The 16,502-nt window shown below is 35.7% G+C and overlaps 1 protein-coding gene across 20 annotated transcripts in view; it reads right to left on the reverse strand.

Moving 5' to 3' along the window:
* Positions 1–16,502, reverse strand: part of SSBP2 (single stranded DNA binding protein 2) — a 312,577-nt gene that overhangs the window by 206,000 nt on the left and 90,075 nt on the right. For all 20 annotated transcript variants that reach the window (XR_014838163.1, XM_085013959.1, XM_085013956.1 and 17 more), the window contains one exon: positions 6,069–6,130. Coding sequence is in view for 16 of the 20 variants with exons in the window: in XM_085013959.1 (XP_084870085.1) it covers positions 6,069–6,130 (62 nt within the window). In the remaining 4 variants the exon portion in view is untranslated. The remainder of the gene's footprint in view (positions 1–6,068; positions 6,131–16,502) is intronic.

Consider the following 16,502-nt stretch of genomic DNA (forward strand, 5'->3'; position numbering starts at 1 on the left):
ATTCTAGAAAAGTATCAGAGTTATTATGGTCATAAAAATTTTTTTCTTTTATTTTTTATCATTTTTAATAGTCATTTTTTAAGTTTTCTTATTAACTAAGTAAAATTTGCCTCAATTCCTTTCTAAGCCTTTGTATTTAGCATAAGATTTCATGAGTTTTTTAATGTCTTCTCCCCACAAAATCTTCCTCTGTATCCACACTCCTTTCCTATTCTCCTGGACACATTACACTTTTTCTCTATAGCCTGAATACCTCTGTCCTTTGCCTTCTGTCTTGCTAACACTTTTCTTTCCCTTCTCAGTGTGATTATATTTCTCCTCCTACCCTAGTTGTTGCCTACACTGTCTTCCATTGCTGTTTAAAAATTCAAATAAACAATTAGCTATGCAATGCCTACAACAGGCAAGACATACAAGATGAGTAAGAACCAGTATGCCAATTATAAATATTATACCATTCTAGTAAGCCTGTTGACTAATTCCAATGCTATTGTTTCATATGGGTGTTTCATTATTCTTAGCTGCACCTGATGTCATCCACTAGATTCTAAAATCATTAGCGTGCCAGCAGGCTGCAACATCTGACTTCCTACTGCCAGGTGAAAGAAACTGGATTCTCATAATAATCTTATTTATTTTCTTTGCAATTATATGTATATAATTATATATATAATTACAGGATATAAATATATGAGCCAAAACTTATTTCAAAAGTTGTTTTATAAATAAAATTAAAATAAGACAGTTTCTGCCATTAAAACTTTAAATAGGAATTAAACTGTTTTTAAACTATGCAAATTGAAAAGGACATTAATTTCAGAGGAAATAAGTTTCTTGGCATTTGTATTTCTGAAATTCATGGAAGAGCTGGAAACTTTTATTAAAGCATACAAACAGGGAAAACATTTTCAAGGGGGATTTAATCAAGGCAAACGTAAGGAACATGGGAGGGAAGCATAAGAAGTATGATAGCACAGGGAATGGTGTAAACAGGGAAATAAGAAGTGATAAAGGAAATCATACCAGAAACAAGAGAAAAACAGTTCCAGAAAGTAGAATCACATGCACTCCTCTATCCCATGCCAAAGGGAGAAAATGCCCTCCTCTCCAAGGCCTTTACCCCTCATCTCTCCTGAACTTTATTCTGCATTCCTGTGCATGTGTATTGCTCTTTCATACATCTTCAAACTGTCCTGCTCTTTTCACCTCAACCTACATACATGTCCAATTCTATTAGCCAGATCTCTGACTTCATATAGAGAGCATCTCTATCTGAATATGATACAGGCATCTCCAAATTTAACCTGTCTAAGCTAAATCATGGTCTTTTCTTCAGAACCCATTGCTCTCTATTTCTTCACTCCATCAATGCTGTCACTATTCATCCCACCACTGAAACCTAAAACATGGGAACTTCTCCATTCACCTCCAATCTATCCCACTAATTGTTCACTACCTAGGATCCATCACCTAATCACCTTTCAACTGAACAATAATGACTGCCCTGTTAGCAGACTCTGCCTATGTTCTTAACCCTTTCCAATCCATCTCTATGTTGACATCAAGTGTCTAAAAGCACAGACCTAATCATGTCATGTATTTATTTAAAATATTTGGTTTTTAATCCAAAATCCTTGATGCACTCATCATCTGGCTCCTGCTTCTGTCTCTAGCCTTATATTCTATTACTTCATAGTGCTGCAGCTACAATTCAACTGATCCAAGAGAACTGTCACTTGAACACCCCTTTGGAGATTTCATTCTAACTACACCTTGGCCAAAATACCCTTCCCTCACTCAACGTTCAAATCAGCTGTTTCACCTTCCCTATGCAGCTTTTTCTAATTCTCTCAAGCTGACATGAGTATTCCTCCTCTACCACTATTACAGCCAGTACATACCTCAGTTATAATATCAATTGTTTATCTCTCCTACTGCTTATTTCCTTGATGGCACAGCATAATTTTGTACAGTAAATTTTTGGTGAAGACGCTTAAGCAACAGGAAAACTCCACTTGCAAACATCCTATTGAAAAACTGAAGTGAGAAGAAACTATAAAAATGCAACTGGTTCATTCAACAGGGACCCTTAGCTTAACCAAATGAGCAGGTAGTAACTTCTCAAAGAATCCAGGTTATCCTATCATCTGGACCTCAATGGCAGCAAAAGTTTTCCCAGTCAAAATTAAAAAAAAAAAAAAAAAGGCAACATGAAAAAAAGGCAGTTCTGAATCCTTAACCCAGAGAACAGATTATGAAGCCCAGCTCTAAATAAGTTAAGGATAAATAAGTCAGGCACCTCAATATTGTCAAGATATCACTTCTTCCAAACTTGATCTATAGATTCACTGCAATTATAATCAAAATACCAGCAAGTTATTTCATAGATATTGAGAAACTGATTGTATGGAACTGGAAAAAGACCCAGAATAGCCAAAACAATATTAAATAAGAACAAAAATGGAAGACTGATACAACCCAACTTTAAGACTTATTACAAATCTACAGTAATAAAGATAGTGTGGTATTGGTAAAGAACATACAACACATCAATGGAACAGAACAGAAAGCCCAGAAAAGAGTCCCATGTAAATATAGCCAACTGATCTCTGACAAAGGAACAAAGGCAGTACAATGAAGAAAAGACAGTACTTTCAACAAATGGTACTGGAACAGCTGGACATCCCTATGCCAAAAAAAAGAAAAAAGAAAAAAAGAATCTAGATTCTAGAAATCCTTCACAAAAATTAACTTAAATTAGATCACAAACGGAGATGTAAAATGTAAAACTATAAAACACCTGTTAAGTTAATTTAGGAGAAAACCTATATAACCTTGGATATGACAATGACTTTTTGAAATAACATTAAAAGCATGATACATCAAAGAAATAATTGATTAAATTGGACTTTTTCAAAATTAAAAACTTCTGCAAAGGACAATGTCAAGATAATGAGAAGACCAAGCCACAGACTGAGAAAAAATACATGCAGAAGACACTTCTGATAAAGAAATGTTAAAATATATAAAGAACTCTTACAATTCAACAATAAGTAAACAACCTGATTTAAAAAATGGGTAAAAGACCTTAACAGAAATCTCACAAAAAAAGATACACAGATGACAAATAAGCATATGAAAAGATGCTCTACACCATATGCTGTCAGGAAAATGCAAATGAATACAATAAGATACCACTACACACCTATTAGAACTGCCAAAATCTAGAATGCTGTAGAGCAACAAATGTTGGCCAGGATATGAAGCAACAGAAACTCTTATTCAGTGCTAGTGGGAATGCAAAATGATAGAACCACTCTTGAAGACAGTTTTGCAGTTTCTTACAAAACTACACATATTTTTACCATATGATCGAGTAATTACACTCTTTGGTATTTACTCAAAGGAACTGAAAATTTACAACCACATAAAAACCTACACACAGATGTTATTAACAGCTTTATTCATAATTGGCAAACTTGGAAGCAAACTTCCAGTAGGCAAATGAATAACTGAACCACGGTACATCCAGACAATGGAATATTATTTAACACTAAAATAAATGAGCTATCAAGCCATGAAAAGGCATGGAGAAACTTTAAATGCATGTATAAAGCCCAATGTGAAAAGGCCACAAAATGTATGGTTCCAATTAAACTATGGAGGTAATAAAAGCATCTGGTTACCAGGGGTGGAAGATGGTGGAGATGGATGAAGAGGCAGAGCACAGATTTTTAGGGCAGTGAGGATACCGTGTACAATACTATAGTCATGGATACATGTCATTTTAAATTTGTTCAAACCCACAGAATGTACACCAAGAATGAACTGTCTTGTGAACTGTGGACTTGGGTGATTACAGTATGTTAATGTAGGTTCATCATTATAACAAATATCCCACTCTAGTGGGGAATATTGATAACAGGCAGGGAGGCTCTGCACATGTGGAAGCAGGAGATGCATGAGAAATCTCTACCTCCCTCTCAATTTTATTAGTGAACTTACTAAAAACTACTCTAAAAAATAAAGTTTTAATTAAAAAAAATTAAAGGGACCTCTGAAACGGTTTTTTAAAAATGTCAGGCCTCTCTGCTGAGCTTAAAGCCCACAGTCATGGCTGGCTACACAAAATGATCAGGAAAGCTTAGGAACTGGGCAGTTTCCTCGAAGAGAGGATCCATGGCTTTTCATTAGTTCTCAGAGGACCCCATAACTTCAAAATCATTAAGAATCAGTGATTTATACGATAAAGTAGGCATTTTCAAAAGGTACATTAGTAGTTTTAAGGAAGAAAAATTTAAATATTAAAAATAATGTACCTCCTGCATGTGACAGATTTAAATTAAAATATAGCCTAAAAATATTTTTGTGCCCATTATTTACAATTTCTTTGCTATCTCCAGCTAAGCAAAAATTACTTAAAATGTCAAAACCACAGAGGAAGAGCTCCCCTGAATCGAAGAGCAAGAGAAAAAGGAAGAGCAACAGCAGATTTAAGAACAACACTTTCTGATAGCTAGGACCAAAAAGCTAAAGTCTGACAGAAACAAAAAGCCTAAGTGTTCCGTGAGTTATTATCAACCCCAATAGTATGAGACTAGGTTAAATTCATGAGAAATGGAGTAAAAGAGAAACAAGTACAAGAAATAGAATTAATTTTATAATGGAAAACTTAAAATCCTCATTTTGGTAGCTCATTAATCCAATAGGGACAGACTTAGTGGTTTCCGTGCTACTTTGTAGACCTAAGTGGAAACATACAAAATGTAAGGGTGTCAACAGATACAAAAATACAATTACATTTAGCAAAGAGTTAAGTATTTACAGTCCAGATCTAGATATCATAAACATACAATGTAAAATGGAAAGCTGTCTTTTATAATAATATACATTACAAGAGGTCAGTCGTAACCCCAGGAAAACAGCACAATGATAATGCTTAACTGCAATGAACCGTTGTTCCAAATTCAGGAACAACTGTGAACCCAAGGACCGCACCTGTTCCTGATGTATGTATGTGAGACAAACAAGGGAAACCCACAACCACAACTGACCAAGTGTGGTTCCATTCACCACGGAACTTCTAGTAAAGCATGTTTTCAGGAGAGAGATTAAAAAGATGATGGCATTCAGTAACGGATCAAGGAAACCGCATGCACAGCACTAGAAGAGAGCTTTTGGTTTTTTTCTTTTAAATAAGATGCTGAGAGATGAGTGTATAAGATTCTAGGCAGGAATTGCTTCTAACTGAAAAAAATTAAAAAAAAAAAAAAAGAAGAAGAAGAAGAAAACCCCAGCTTGTCCGCGCAAATATCTAGACTAACAACTGCTGCTGCAGAAAAGGCACACACTGGTGCCACAATAAAATTTATAAATTCTGATATCAAATGGGCCTTTAATACTGACTGACAATCTTTATGTACATGTTTCTATCTCTGAGTCTATACAGAATTATCTCAAATTCTTTTGGACTATTCTTTTCTCTCCCAAACATTCACCACCACCACCTTCAGTATCCTCAGGTTTAGATAAAGTCACAAGGGTGATGCCCTCATGATGTAATTAGTGTCCTTATAAAAGAGACACCAGAGAGCCACTTAGCTAGTTAGTGCATGTTCCCTCTCTTTCCCCTCCACCCCAGTCCCCACTAGATGAGAACACAGCAAGAAGGCAGCCATTGACAAGCCAAGAACAGAGTTCTCATCAGAAATAGACCAAGCTTGGTAGCTTGGTCTTGGACTCCTTGCCTCCAGAATTGTGAGAAAATTTGTTTTTAAGCCATTGAGTCTATGGCATTTTATTATGGTAGCCAGAGGTGACAAATACAGAACCATACTTAGAGTGTAGATTTCACACATCGGTCACAATTCTAGCTTAAGAGCAGTATCTTTAAGTTAAATAATATTAATGCTGGTTTTGAGTTTTTTATTTTCTTAAGTGCTACTTTTCAGAAAATAATTGCATAAAATGAAAAATAATAAAGGAGAAGCATGAAACCATCAAAGGCAGAGTGCGAGCCTTCTGAAATGCATCATCAATCTAGTAAAAATGGAATAAAAGATACTTACCACCACCAAGAATGTAAGAATCCTGGTGGTTCCCCCAATGTGATGTTTTTTTCCCATCTTATCTAAAATGAATAAAAAAGATATTAAATAATTTCCTAAAAATACTTTTTCCCAAACATATTACAAAGCATTATTTTCCCATTTAAGATTTTAAGATAATACATAAGATTTTAATCATTTTCATATTATTCTTTACTCAAGTTTTACAAGTATTCATTTAACACCGTGATTTGTTGATGAGAGAGTCTGAGAGAAGATGCCACCATTAATTTCCTGAATTTGCTTCCCACTGAGCCAGATTTTCAGTAGATATTTCAGGACCCTAAGATACATCAAAATCACCATTACTAATTCCAATATGAAAATCAATTATCCTCACTAACCCTGAAATTTACAACAGACTGGGTTTAATATGACAGACTCTAACTTTTACTTTAAGGATTGTTTTAAATAAGTTCCTAATTTGAGAGGGTAGGAGTAAGAAGGTATACATCTTGCATAAGAGTTTTTAAAAGACGGAGATATTAACTTCCCAATTATTTATATTTCAAATGAGTTGGTGTTCACTATAATAAATATGGGAAAAAAGATCAATACTATCGAAAATTAAAAGTTCTAACTAAATGCTCCTTACAAACTAAATTTAAACACTGGAAAGCTGTGTGGATATTTATATAATGACTTTTCTAAACACTAGACAGCAGTAAACTGGAAAGATAAAACTCTTTGCATTCAGGGAGATTACATTTTAGTAGAAAAGATAGACCATAAACAAACTAAAAAAAAAGTATTTATTTTGGAAGTAGAAGGTGGCAGATGCTACAGGAGGGGAGGGGAAACAAAGCAATGAAGGAGGATAAAGAGAGGAGGAAAACAGTAAGAAGTTAGTTATAATTTTAGCTAAAATGATCCAGTTTCAAAACAAACAAACCTTATGTATAAGCATGTTCCTTAGTTTTTTAAATAATTAAAAATTATTTAACAATACTCCAATCAACAAGCCCTTAACAGAGTTCCCATTGTGGCTCAGTGGGTTAAGGCCTTGTCACTGTGTCCGTGAGGATGCAGTTTGATCCCTAGCCTTGCTCAGTGGATTAAGGATTCGCTGTTGCCACAAGCTGTGTAGGTCACAGATGTGGCTCAGATCCGGTTGCTGTGGCTGTGATGTAGGCCTGCAGCTGCAGCTCCAATTTGACCCTTGGCCTAGGAACTTCCATATGCCTCTGGTGTGGAGATAATAAGGGGGGAAAAAAAGGCTTTAACAATACTAGGAAGTTAAGTATTGTTAATGTAACAGATTTCAAAAAAAAAATTCAAGGAATCCTTTCTGTCACCTACTACTGAAGAAATTAGAAATTCTTAATCCAGAAGGATAAAAAACAAAAACGTTTTAAAATAAACACTCAGAAAGTAGCTCTAAATGTTAAAAAAGAAAGAAAAAAATCTAAGAGCTGCAAAACTTGATTGCTTAAAAATCACTGAAACCCACACCATTTTTAGAGTTCTTAGGTATACAAAATACAAACCAAGGGGAACCCTGACAGAGACAAGTAATGTGCTTTCAAAAAACAAAGAGAAATTTTTTAAAGATTAGAAAATTAAATTTGTGATAGCCATTTTCAAAAAGAATTAAAAGGTGAAATTCTAGGAATTGATGAACTTGAAGTTATAAAGTTTAAGTATAAACAGTGAACCGGAACATGTTATACAAATATAAGCCAGATCCTAACTCTAATTCTCCTAAATAGTAACAATCAATAATTTTTATATCTATGCTACCTTTTATCTGATAATTTCAGTTGATCAATATTCTGTCTTTTTGCTTCATGAAAAAAAAGGAGTGATACTTAATGAGTCTTATGAGAAATAAAACTCTGATGTCCTGCTAAAGTTAAAATTTAGTCAAAAACCCGTATCTTTCAATCTTTTCTCTTGCCATTTTTTTCACTAATTGTTGTCTTCTTGAAAGCATAATAATGGACCTCACGGATGTGCCCCAGACACACTAATATCCCTAACCCCTAGAATTGTTTTAAGCATATGAACAGCAAGTATTTCAAAGCACTATCCTTACATTTCATCTCAGTTCATCTTGACTATACATAATATGACTGTGAAATAAAGCAAATAGTACTATTTTTAATAAAAAGGAGAATATGAGGTGACTACAGAAGGGTCAAAGTAGAAGGACTAGGTCTCAATGCCAGACTGTGCTGGAAGTAGGGTTAGACTCAGAGTCTAACATGAGTCCTGCTGCACCACATCAGCAACTAAGCAGTCTCCCTCCTGCACTTTCACAACTTCCACAACCAATCATCAGCTATTTCAGGAGATAAAATACTCAAGGACAATACCTACATGGTTTATATTTGAGTCTTGATGTCTGAAAGTAACATATTTGTATTTTAACCAGTATTATGTCAGTTTATTCCTTAGAGAAACTCAAAATGCTTCACATTTGAGTTCAAATCATCTTTTTCATCCTCAAAATGTTCTTCACTATATCATGAATAAAAGTCATTTTTTTCACTTTACATTGCAAGTCCGTGGCAGAAACAGCTAAAACTTTGGCCCAGCATACTGAAGTTAACACAAAAGTCATCCTTTCACAGATATTCTATAAACAACAACTGATGTTTTATGTATCTGCAAAGAAGAGATGGTTCTACATAGGAATATAATTCCACAGTGAATGATATTTTTTGCCTCCAAAATAATTACTACTCTAGATATTAGCTGTTTAAAGAAAGCATGAATGATGCTCAGGAAAACCCTAAACTATAGAAAACTATTGCAATGGCGCACTGTCAAAAACAATGAAAATTAGGAGTTCCCATTGCGGCTTAGTGGTTAACGAATCCGACTAGGAACCATGAGGTTGCGGGTTCGATCCCTGGCCTTGCTCAGTGGGTTAAGGATCTGGCGTTGCCGTGAGCTGTGGTGTAGGTTGCAGATGTGGCTTGGATCCCGCGATGCTGTGACTCTGGGGTAGGCTGGCGGCTACAGCTCTGATTCGACCCCTAGCCTAGGAACCTCCATACCTCCATATGCCGAGGGAACAGATCTAGAAAAGGCAAAACAAACAAACAAACAAAAAAACAATGAAAATTAGAAACAACAAGAAAAACATTCACCAATAGCAAATGTAAAATAAATTTTGGTACTTAAATACTACAGGACAGTGTGTAATCATTAAGAAGAGTAAGATGTACCTACACGGAAAAAGGGCCATCTATGTCGATTTTTTAAGCTGGAGACAATGGAAGGCTGGAGAAGAATTCACATAGTGTAAACCTTTCCTTTTTTTTTTTTTAATGCATGAATACGTATGCATGCATTTGGGTGTATGCATATTTTAAAAAATAACACCAAACTGAAAACTATTATCTCTGGAAAAAGGCATAAAGGAGGACTTCCATTTTAAAATCATATTAATATATGTAGTTTAATTTTTTTGGCCTTGCCCACAGCATGCAAAAGTTTCTGGTCCAGGGATCTAACCCATGCCACAGGTACAACCAAAGCCACAGCAGTGACATGTTGTTTATTTTTTAAGTAAACATGTATTAATGATGGGTGAGGCTGAAGAATGGCCAGAAAATATCTCTAAATGTCAATAATCATTTTCAAAATAATTCTTCTGCTATTTATGAAGAGTCACTTTATCCTGCACTGAGTTTCATGGACACCAGGCTTGTTTAGGTGTTTCAGTGGCATCTAGGCAAACAAGTTCCCTCTCTCTTCATTCTATTTTGTCTTCTTCCATTACCCAGCCACAATGTGTATTCCCTATTCCTTAGGCTGTTCACTGTTTAATCATCCTGCTCCCTTCCTTCCATTAATATTCCAGCCAAAAGCTATAGTCTCCTGTAACTTTGCAAATCTTAAGGTCAATTCCCACTGCCATATTCTGCATCTTAGGGCCTGGTCTATAATTATGCAGGGCCTCTATCATACGTTCTAGCATTTTCACCATATCTACATAAATGCAGAACCAAACAATGAATCATGAATGAAAGGTATATTGGCAAGGGCAATTCATGCCATATGGTTTATAAATGAAAATTACAAATTACAAATGCACATACTATCTGATGTAGCAATTCTTTTAGGAATTTATTCTATAAATATGGTCTTGTGTGCAAAATTATACATATAACGATTTTCACTGAAGCATCATTTATAATTGCAAAAGACTAGAAATAACCTAAATGTACATAATTACAATTAGGGGGCTGATAAAATATATTACGGCACATTTCATAGAATGAAATGCCCTACAACCACAGAAAGAGAAATTCTATTTTAATGAACCAGTATAAAACAACTGAAGTCAAATAAATGAAACAAAAATCAGAGCACAGTGTGTTTAATTTAAAAATATGATACATCATAAATACACATGTTTACTTATCATTTCATCGTTATTTGCTTTCAGTTAGGTATACTGGTCATTTACCTATTGTCTCTTAGCTCCACACCCACTCCTCCCTACTCCATTCTATACTTGGATTCTGAAAATTACATTCCTTGGCTCCTTATTAGTTAGTTTTCTGTTGAGTTCTATTAGGACATTACTTGTAGGAGATTAAAAGTCAGGAAGAAGAAAAGAAACTTCCTGCCCCTGGCTCCAAGAGAGAAGTAGTGGCTGGTTGCATCAGCAGTGACAACAGACAGAGGTGGGGCAATTCTGGATTTCTAGCAGCACCTTTTTGGAGGGGCTCCAGCCTTGTCAATATGGAGCCTCTTTAGATGATCCAGATCCACTTAACAGCATCTCCAACAACACAGTAGGTTTGAAACTCATGGGATTCAAACTTTTCAGAGTATTCCTAAATCCTTTCATACTTACTGAAAGCCAATATTCAAAAAAATGAGTATCATAAAAGGATAAAGCCAGTTTGTGTGTTAAGAAAAGAATCTCATGTTAAGAATCTGGGAACAGGAGTTGTCATCATGGCACAGAAGAAACAAATCTGACTAGGAACCATGAGGTTGTGGGTTTGATCCTTGGCCTCGCTCAGTGGGTTAAGGATCTGGCATTGCAGTGAACTATGGTGTAGGTTGCAGACGGGGTTTGGATTCTGTGTTGCTATGGCTGTGGTATAGGCTGGCAGCTGTAGCTCCAATTGGACCCCTAGCCTGGGAACCTCCATAGGCTGCAGGTGTGGTCCTAAAAAGACCAAAGAAAGACAGAAGGAAAAAAAAAAAAAAAAAGAATCTAGGAACAAACATTTACCTATGTAGATGATTATTCCTAGACAAAATTCTGGGACTTCTAGTTTAGATATGACCCACTGTTTCTACTGTTCCTAATTTTCTAAATCCTTCCACGTACAGCAATATGGGTGCATCTATACACGAAACTGTTAAAAAAAAAGTTTAAAAATTTACATTCTATTAAAAAAAAAAAAAGCAAATAGAGGAGTTCCCATCATGGTGCAGTGGTTAACGAATCTGACTAGGAACCATGAGGTTGCGGGTTCAGTCCTTGACCTTGCTCAGTGGGTTAAGGATCCGGCGTTGCTGTGAGCTGTGGTGTAGGTTGCAGACACAGCTCGGATCCTGAGTTGCTGTGGTGTAGGTCAGCAGCTGTAGCTCCAATTTGACCCCTAGCCTGGGAACTTCCTTATGCCGAGGGAGCGGCCCTAGAAAAGGCAAAAAGACTAAAAAAAAAAAAAAGCAAATAAAATGTACAAGAAGAAAAAAATCTGACTGTACTCTGAAGCAGACATAATCCCAAATTCGGCATTCAACATGGTACTCATTAACTGCATGTGGCTCTTTACATTCAAAACTAACTGAATATTCCTCAATTGCTCTAGCCACTTTTCAAGGGCTCAACAGTCACATGTGACTGGTGGGGAACTTACTGGAAAGTGTAGATTGGATATCATCTCCATAATCATGGAAAGTTTTATGAACTAGAGCTGCTCTGCTTTAGAAGGAAGGTAAAATTCCTCTTAAAGGAATACTTTTTATTGGGAAAAATTTAAAAAAAGGATCCTTCATGGATCCTTTCTATTTTTGTTTTTACATTTTGACGCAGAAAGGCAGTGGCCCCAAGGAATGGTTTGAAACTGGAGAACGAACATTTAATATTCTATATGATAAAATAACAAGGATTTAAGAGGTTGCTGACAGTCTCTCAAAAAGAAGTAGTCTGGGCAGAGAGTCGTGGGGGCGGGGGTCTGGGAGGATTCAGAAAAGGACAAAGTAGGACAAATGGTGCAGCATCAACAAGATGGAAGGCAAGGGGAGCCCTAAGGACAATGTCTAGTGAGAAACTCCCTATGGCAAGGAGACTCAGGAACTTAGGAATAGTTGTGTCTAATATGTGAGTTAATGTTGTTGCCTGTACTGTACTCAACTAATGCTTAACATTCTTTAGCTTTGCTCTAACCTTCAGTAAGATTCTTTTCTATGCAAGAGCAATAAGTTAGTGGAGCTTGGAGGTTATGAAGGAAACAAGAAAGTTTAGGGCAAAAAAAAAGGTATCAGCCATAAGGAAAAGCAGCGAGGTTATAATAGCTGGTGAGAGCAAGAAATTAGAGCAAGAAAACCAGGACCCCTCTCTCCCTGTAGTAAGCCCCAGAGATATTAGAAAGGACTTGAGACAACCTGCTATATGAGAGATTAGAGCTGGAGCCACTTTGATGGAAAAGGTAACCCTCAGAGGTGGGAGGACTGTGGACCATCCAGGTGACGCTATCTGGAGCACACATGTGCATAGAGGAAATAAATTTATACTTGTACTTGAAAGTAAATGACACGAGATAGAAAAGAATTGGTCAAGAATTTTTAAAATAACACTTTTAAGAACTCACCCCATGCCAGGCCCTTCAAATCACTATATATGTACTAATGCATTTAAATCTCAGCACAACTTTAAAGTATTATTTACTTCTTTTTATAAACAAAAAATTGAATAATAAGTTATGGAATATAATTAGAATCCCGCAATGTGGCCCCAAAGTGATCAGTCTTACCCACTACACTGTGTTGCCTCCAAATTAAAGTTCAAGAAATAGGTTAGGAAATTACAATTACTTCTCTCTTCATACAGATGAAAAACAAACAGAACAGAATTTTGGAGTCTATGGAGTTCAATAATTTAGCATTCCTAATAAAAAACTGAAGAAGCAATCCACTGGATGTTTTTAAGCTTCCATTTCCAGCTAACTTACTTGCTAATTTATGGCAAATAAGGCCAGCAATATAGTATAAACAAAGTAAAATTTTTAATAAGAGAAAATAATGCTGGATCTCTGAAATCTAATTTTTAATTTTATTTGTTACAGACACCAGGCCTCATTCTGAGGCATGAATACCATGCAAAATTTCAAGAATGAGTGGGATATCTTTGCATAGTGAAACAATATAACCCAAGAAAAGGATAGTTTCTAATAAACCCAAAGTAACAAAAATTGAGAGAGATTTCTTAGCATTCTATTTGTAATTATTTAATACTGAAGGATAATAAAATATAAAGCAGAGGAAGAGCTCCATGTTGAGATTATTTCTAAAGCATATTCAATTTTGTCCCCTTGGTGGTAAGAACATGAAAAATCATATAAACTATATTTAGGATTCAGGCAGTGGTATAGAATCTAAGACGAATCAGATAACAATGAGCTCGTTAACACAACCTGGCCAGAGAAATGTTTTAGTTTCTACTGTCAGTCTAATGCTGCCTCTTTGAACAGAGAAAAAAAAAGTAGCTGGGCTCATAGTGCCCTACTACTCTGCTTAAAACAAAAGCTGTCAAAAGCAATCCAATTTCTAGAGGCTGGGCCATGGGCACTATTAAAAAGGCTAGGCCCAGGAGTTCCTGTGTGGCTCAGTGGGTTAAGGATCCAGCATTATCACTGCTGTGGCATGGATTTGATCGCTGGCCAGGGAACTTATGCATGCAGTGGATGTGGCCAAAATAAAAGATAGAAAGGCTAAGCCCAAGTGAGAGACTGGACTACTGAGATACATACCTTACTTGTTCAGATGATGCCTAAAGTTCCAATTTGACCTTCTCACAACTTTGGCCAGAAAGCAGACCCATACAAATGAAAGAGGCAGCCCAGCACCGTAAATCCTGGCTCACAAGGGCTCATTAATATCACAGTCATTCATATCCTCATTCATGTTGAGGGAGAATGTCAAAATCAGAAGAATTCTATCTTGCCTTGAACCAGGGTGAGGGTATGGAATACTTGAGTAACTGGTGCCACTTCAACTGTCTCCTTATTATCACAAATACCCAACCCAAATAAATATGTCTCCCTATTTTTTAGGTTCTTTGTATAACAGTTCTAAATTAGGTATAAATCTGGGTATGGCGTAAGAAGAATTTAGATACAATAGTCCTTTACTACTCAAACTTAATAAGTCATTCTATAACAAGGCAGCCTTAAGCTTTCTAGATGATCCAAGTGAAAGTAAGAGATAAAGCAATGCTAAATAGGTTCCAAAGCTGTCAAAGATTCGATTCTCCTTTCTTCACTGTCCATAGTTAAGGAGGATGGGTACTACCATTCACACAGACATGACAGTACAAACCTAAGGATGCTTTTCTGTTACTTAAAAAGCACCAGAAGTTCCCTTTTGCCAAGAAGGTAAGTCCAAACTTCCTGGCAGAGTATGCAAAAACTTTCATGTAAGAATGCACTACCAGCATGGAGAAGCGGAACCCTGAGAAAGCTTTCCTGGAAAAAGTGAATTCTAAGCTAGTCAAAGGGAGAAGGGGAGATTTTAGGCAGCACTGAGTAAACCCTGATGTGAGAAGCCTTCTGGTATGTACAAGCAAACACAAATAGTTGGTATTCTGGAAACCTGAAGTGTGAGGGAGGATACAGCAAGATACTGAAATTTAACCAATTGAAATTACAGTCAACCCTCCCTATCTGCAAGTTCCACATCCATAGATTCAACCAGTCATGGATAGAAAACATTTGGGAAAAAATTCCAGATGGTTCCAAAAAAGCCAAACTTGAAATGCTTCCATCTGGCAACTATTTACATATGATTTAAATTGTATTTACAGCTATAACAAAGCATTTACAACATATTAGATAGCATAGGTAATTTAGAGATGATTTAAAGTGTATGGGAAAATTACTGTGGGTTATAGGCAAACACAATGCTGTTTCACATAAGAAACTTGAGCATATGTGGATTTTGATTTTTTTTTGGGGGGGGCACATAGGAAAGGCGGGTCCTGGAACCAATACCCAATGTATACAGAGGGACAACTGTATTTTGAACTCCAGGTTGTGCTCAGTAATGGTCTACTACAATTATACCTCCAGGCTTCCATTTTAAAATCAAGATAATTTTGTATTTTATCTTCTACTATTTTATTTTTAAATAACTATACAAATTATATATATACACACATGTTATATATATACATGTAAATTACATATATATGTTTCTTATTTTAAAATATCCTACAAGTAAGGATAAAATTCTCCATTACTCCTTTAATATTCCTACTCCCAGAAACAACTAGTCTGGTATATATATTCTTTCAGACCTTTTATTATACTTCACATTCATAAATATGTACCCACAAAAATATATAGTATTGCTTTATATTCAAAGGTTTCCATGTAACTAGTCTGGGAATCAATATGCCCATCTCTAAAGTCCAGAAATACTGTATCTTCCTGGTGATAACAGTTTGTTTTCAGCTTAACTGGTTCCTCTTGTGAAACTGAACCAAACTGACAATTCAAAGAAATCCTTATTGTTGTATTCCAAATGCAGCCAAAGAATAACATTATGGGTAAATACTTGTTTAAAAAAATATGTAAATCCCCTGTGAAATTGTAATTTTATTTTTACCAAACAGCACCAGAAAATTTATGGATCCATTTTCCATTTAGTTCAGAAGCATATCAGTATGGTACCTAGTTATCTGCCTGATCCACATAACCCATCTAAGTCCAAACACCTGAACCTCCCTTTATAAGTCAGCACCATTTTTCTTTTTTGAAGAAATGATTATTGTGTTGGTAAGAAAGAACAGTCTTGGGAACTACCAAGGACTCAGAAAGCTGAGCCAGTGCAAATGATCCCTGATCTAAGGAAAGTTATCAGTAAATCTTTCCATCAAGTTTCATTAAAGTTTCCAAGTGCATTAAAATAAAAGTTGAAAAATCTCCATAACTGGATTTAGTTTCTTTTAAATATAAGTTGGCAGTGATTGAGAATTATTAAAGGCATCTTCTTTGCTATCTCAATCATTTCCTTTCTAACATCAAACAGGTGACTCAAAAAGGTTATAGATCAGTCTACCAATCAATGATTTAATGATATAGACATGCTAACTTCTGTTCTGATTGGAATAAACTTTGAAATCACATTTTTATTATGTTGCCTATATTCCTTCTATGGTAAAACAACTGACTTCTTAAGTTTGTAAATAAGGTATTTACA

Source organism: Sus scrofa, chromosome 2, assembly GCF_054392235.1.
Source record: "Sus scrofa isolate SSC_HxYL_T2T_F1_AM1 chromosome 2, Sscrofa_HxYL_maternal_Yorkshire_Landrace_v2.0, whole genome shotgun sequence".
Taxonomy (NCBI): Eukaryota; Metazoa; Chordata; class Mammalia; order Artiodactyla; family Suidae; genus Sus; species Sus scrofa.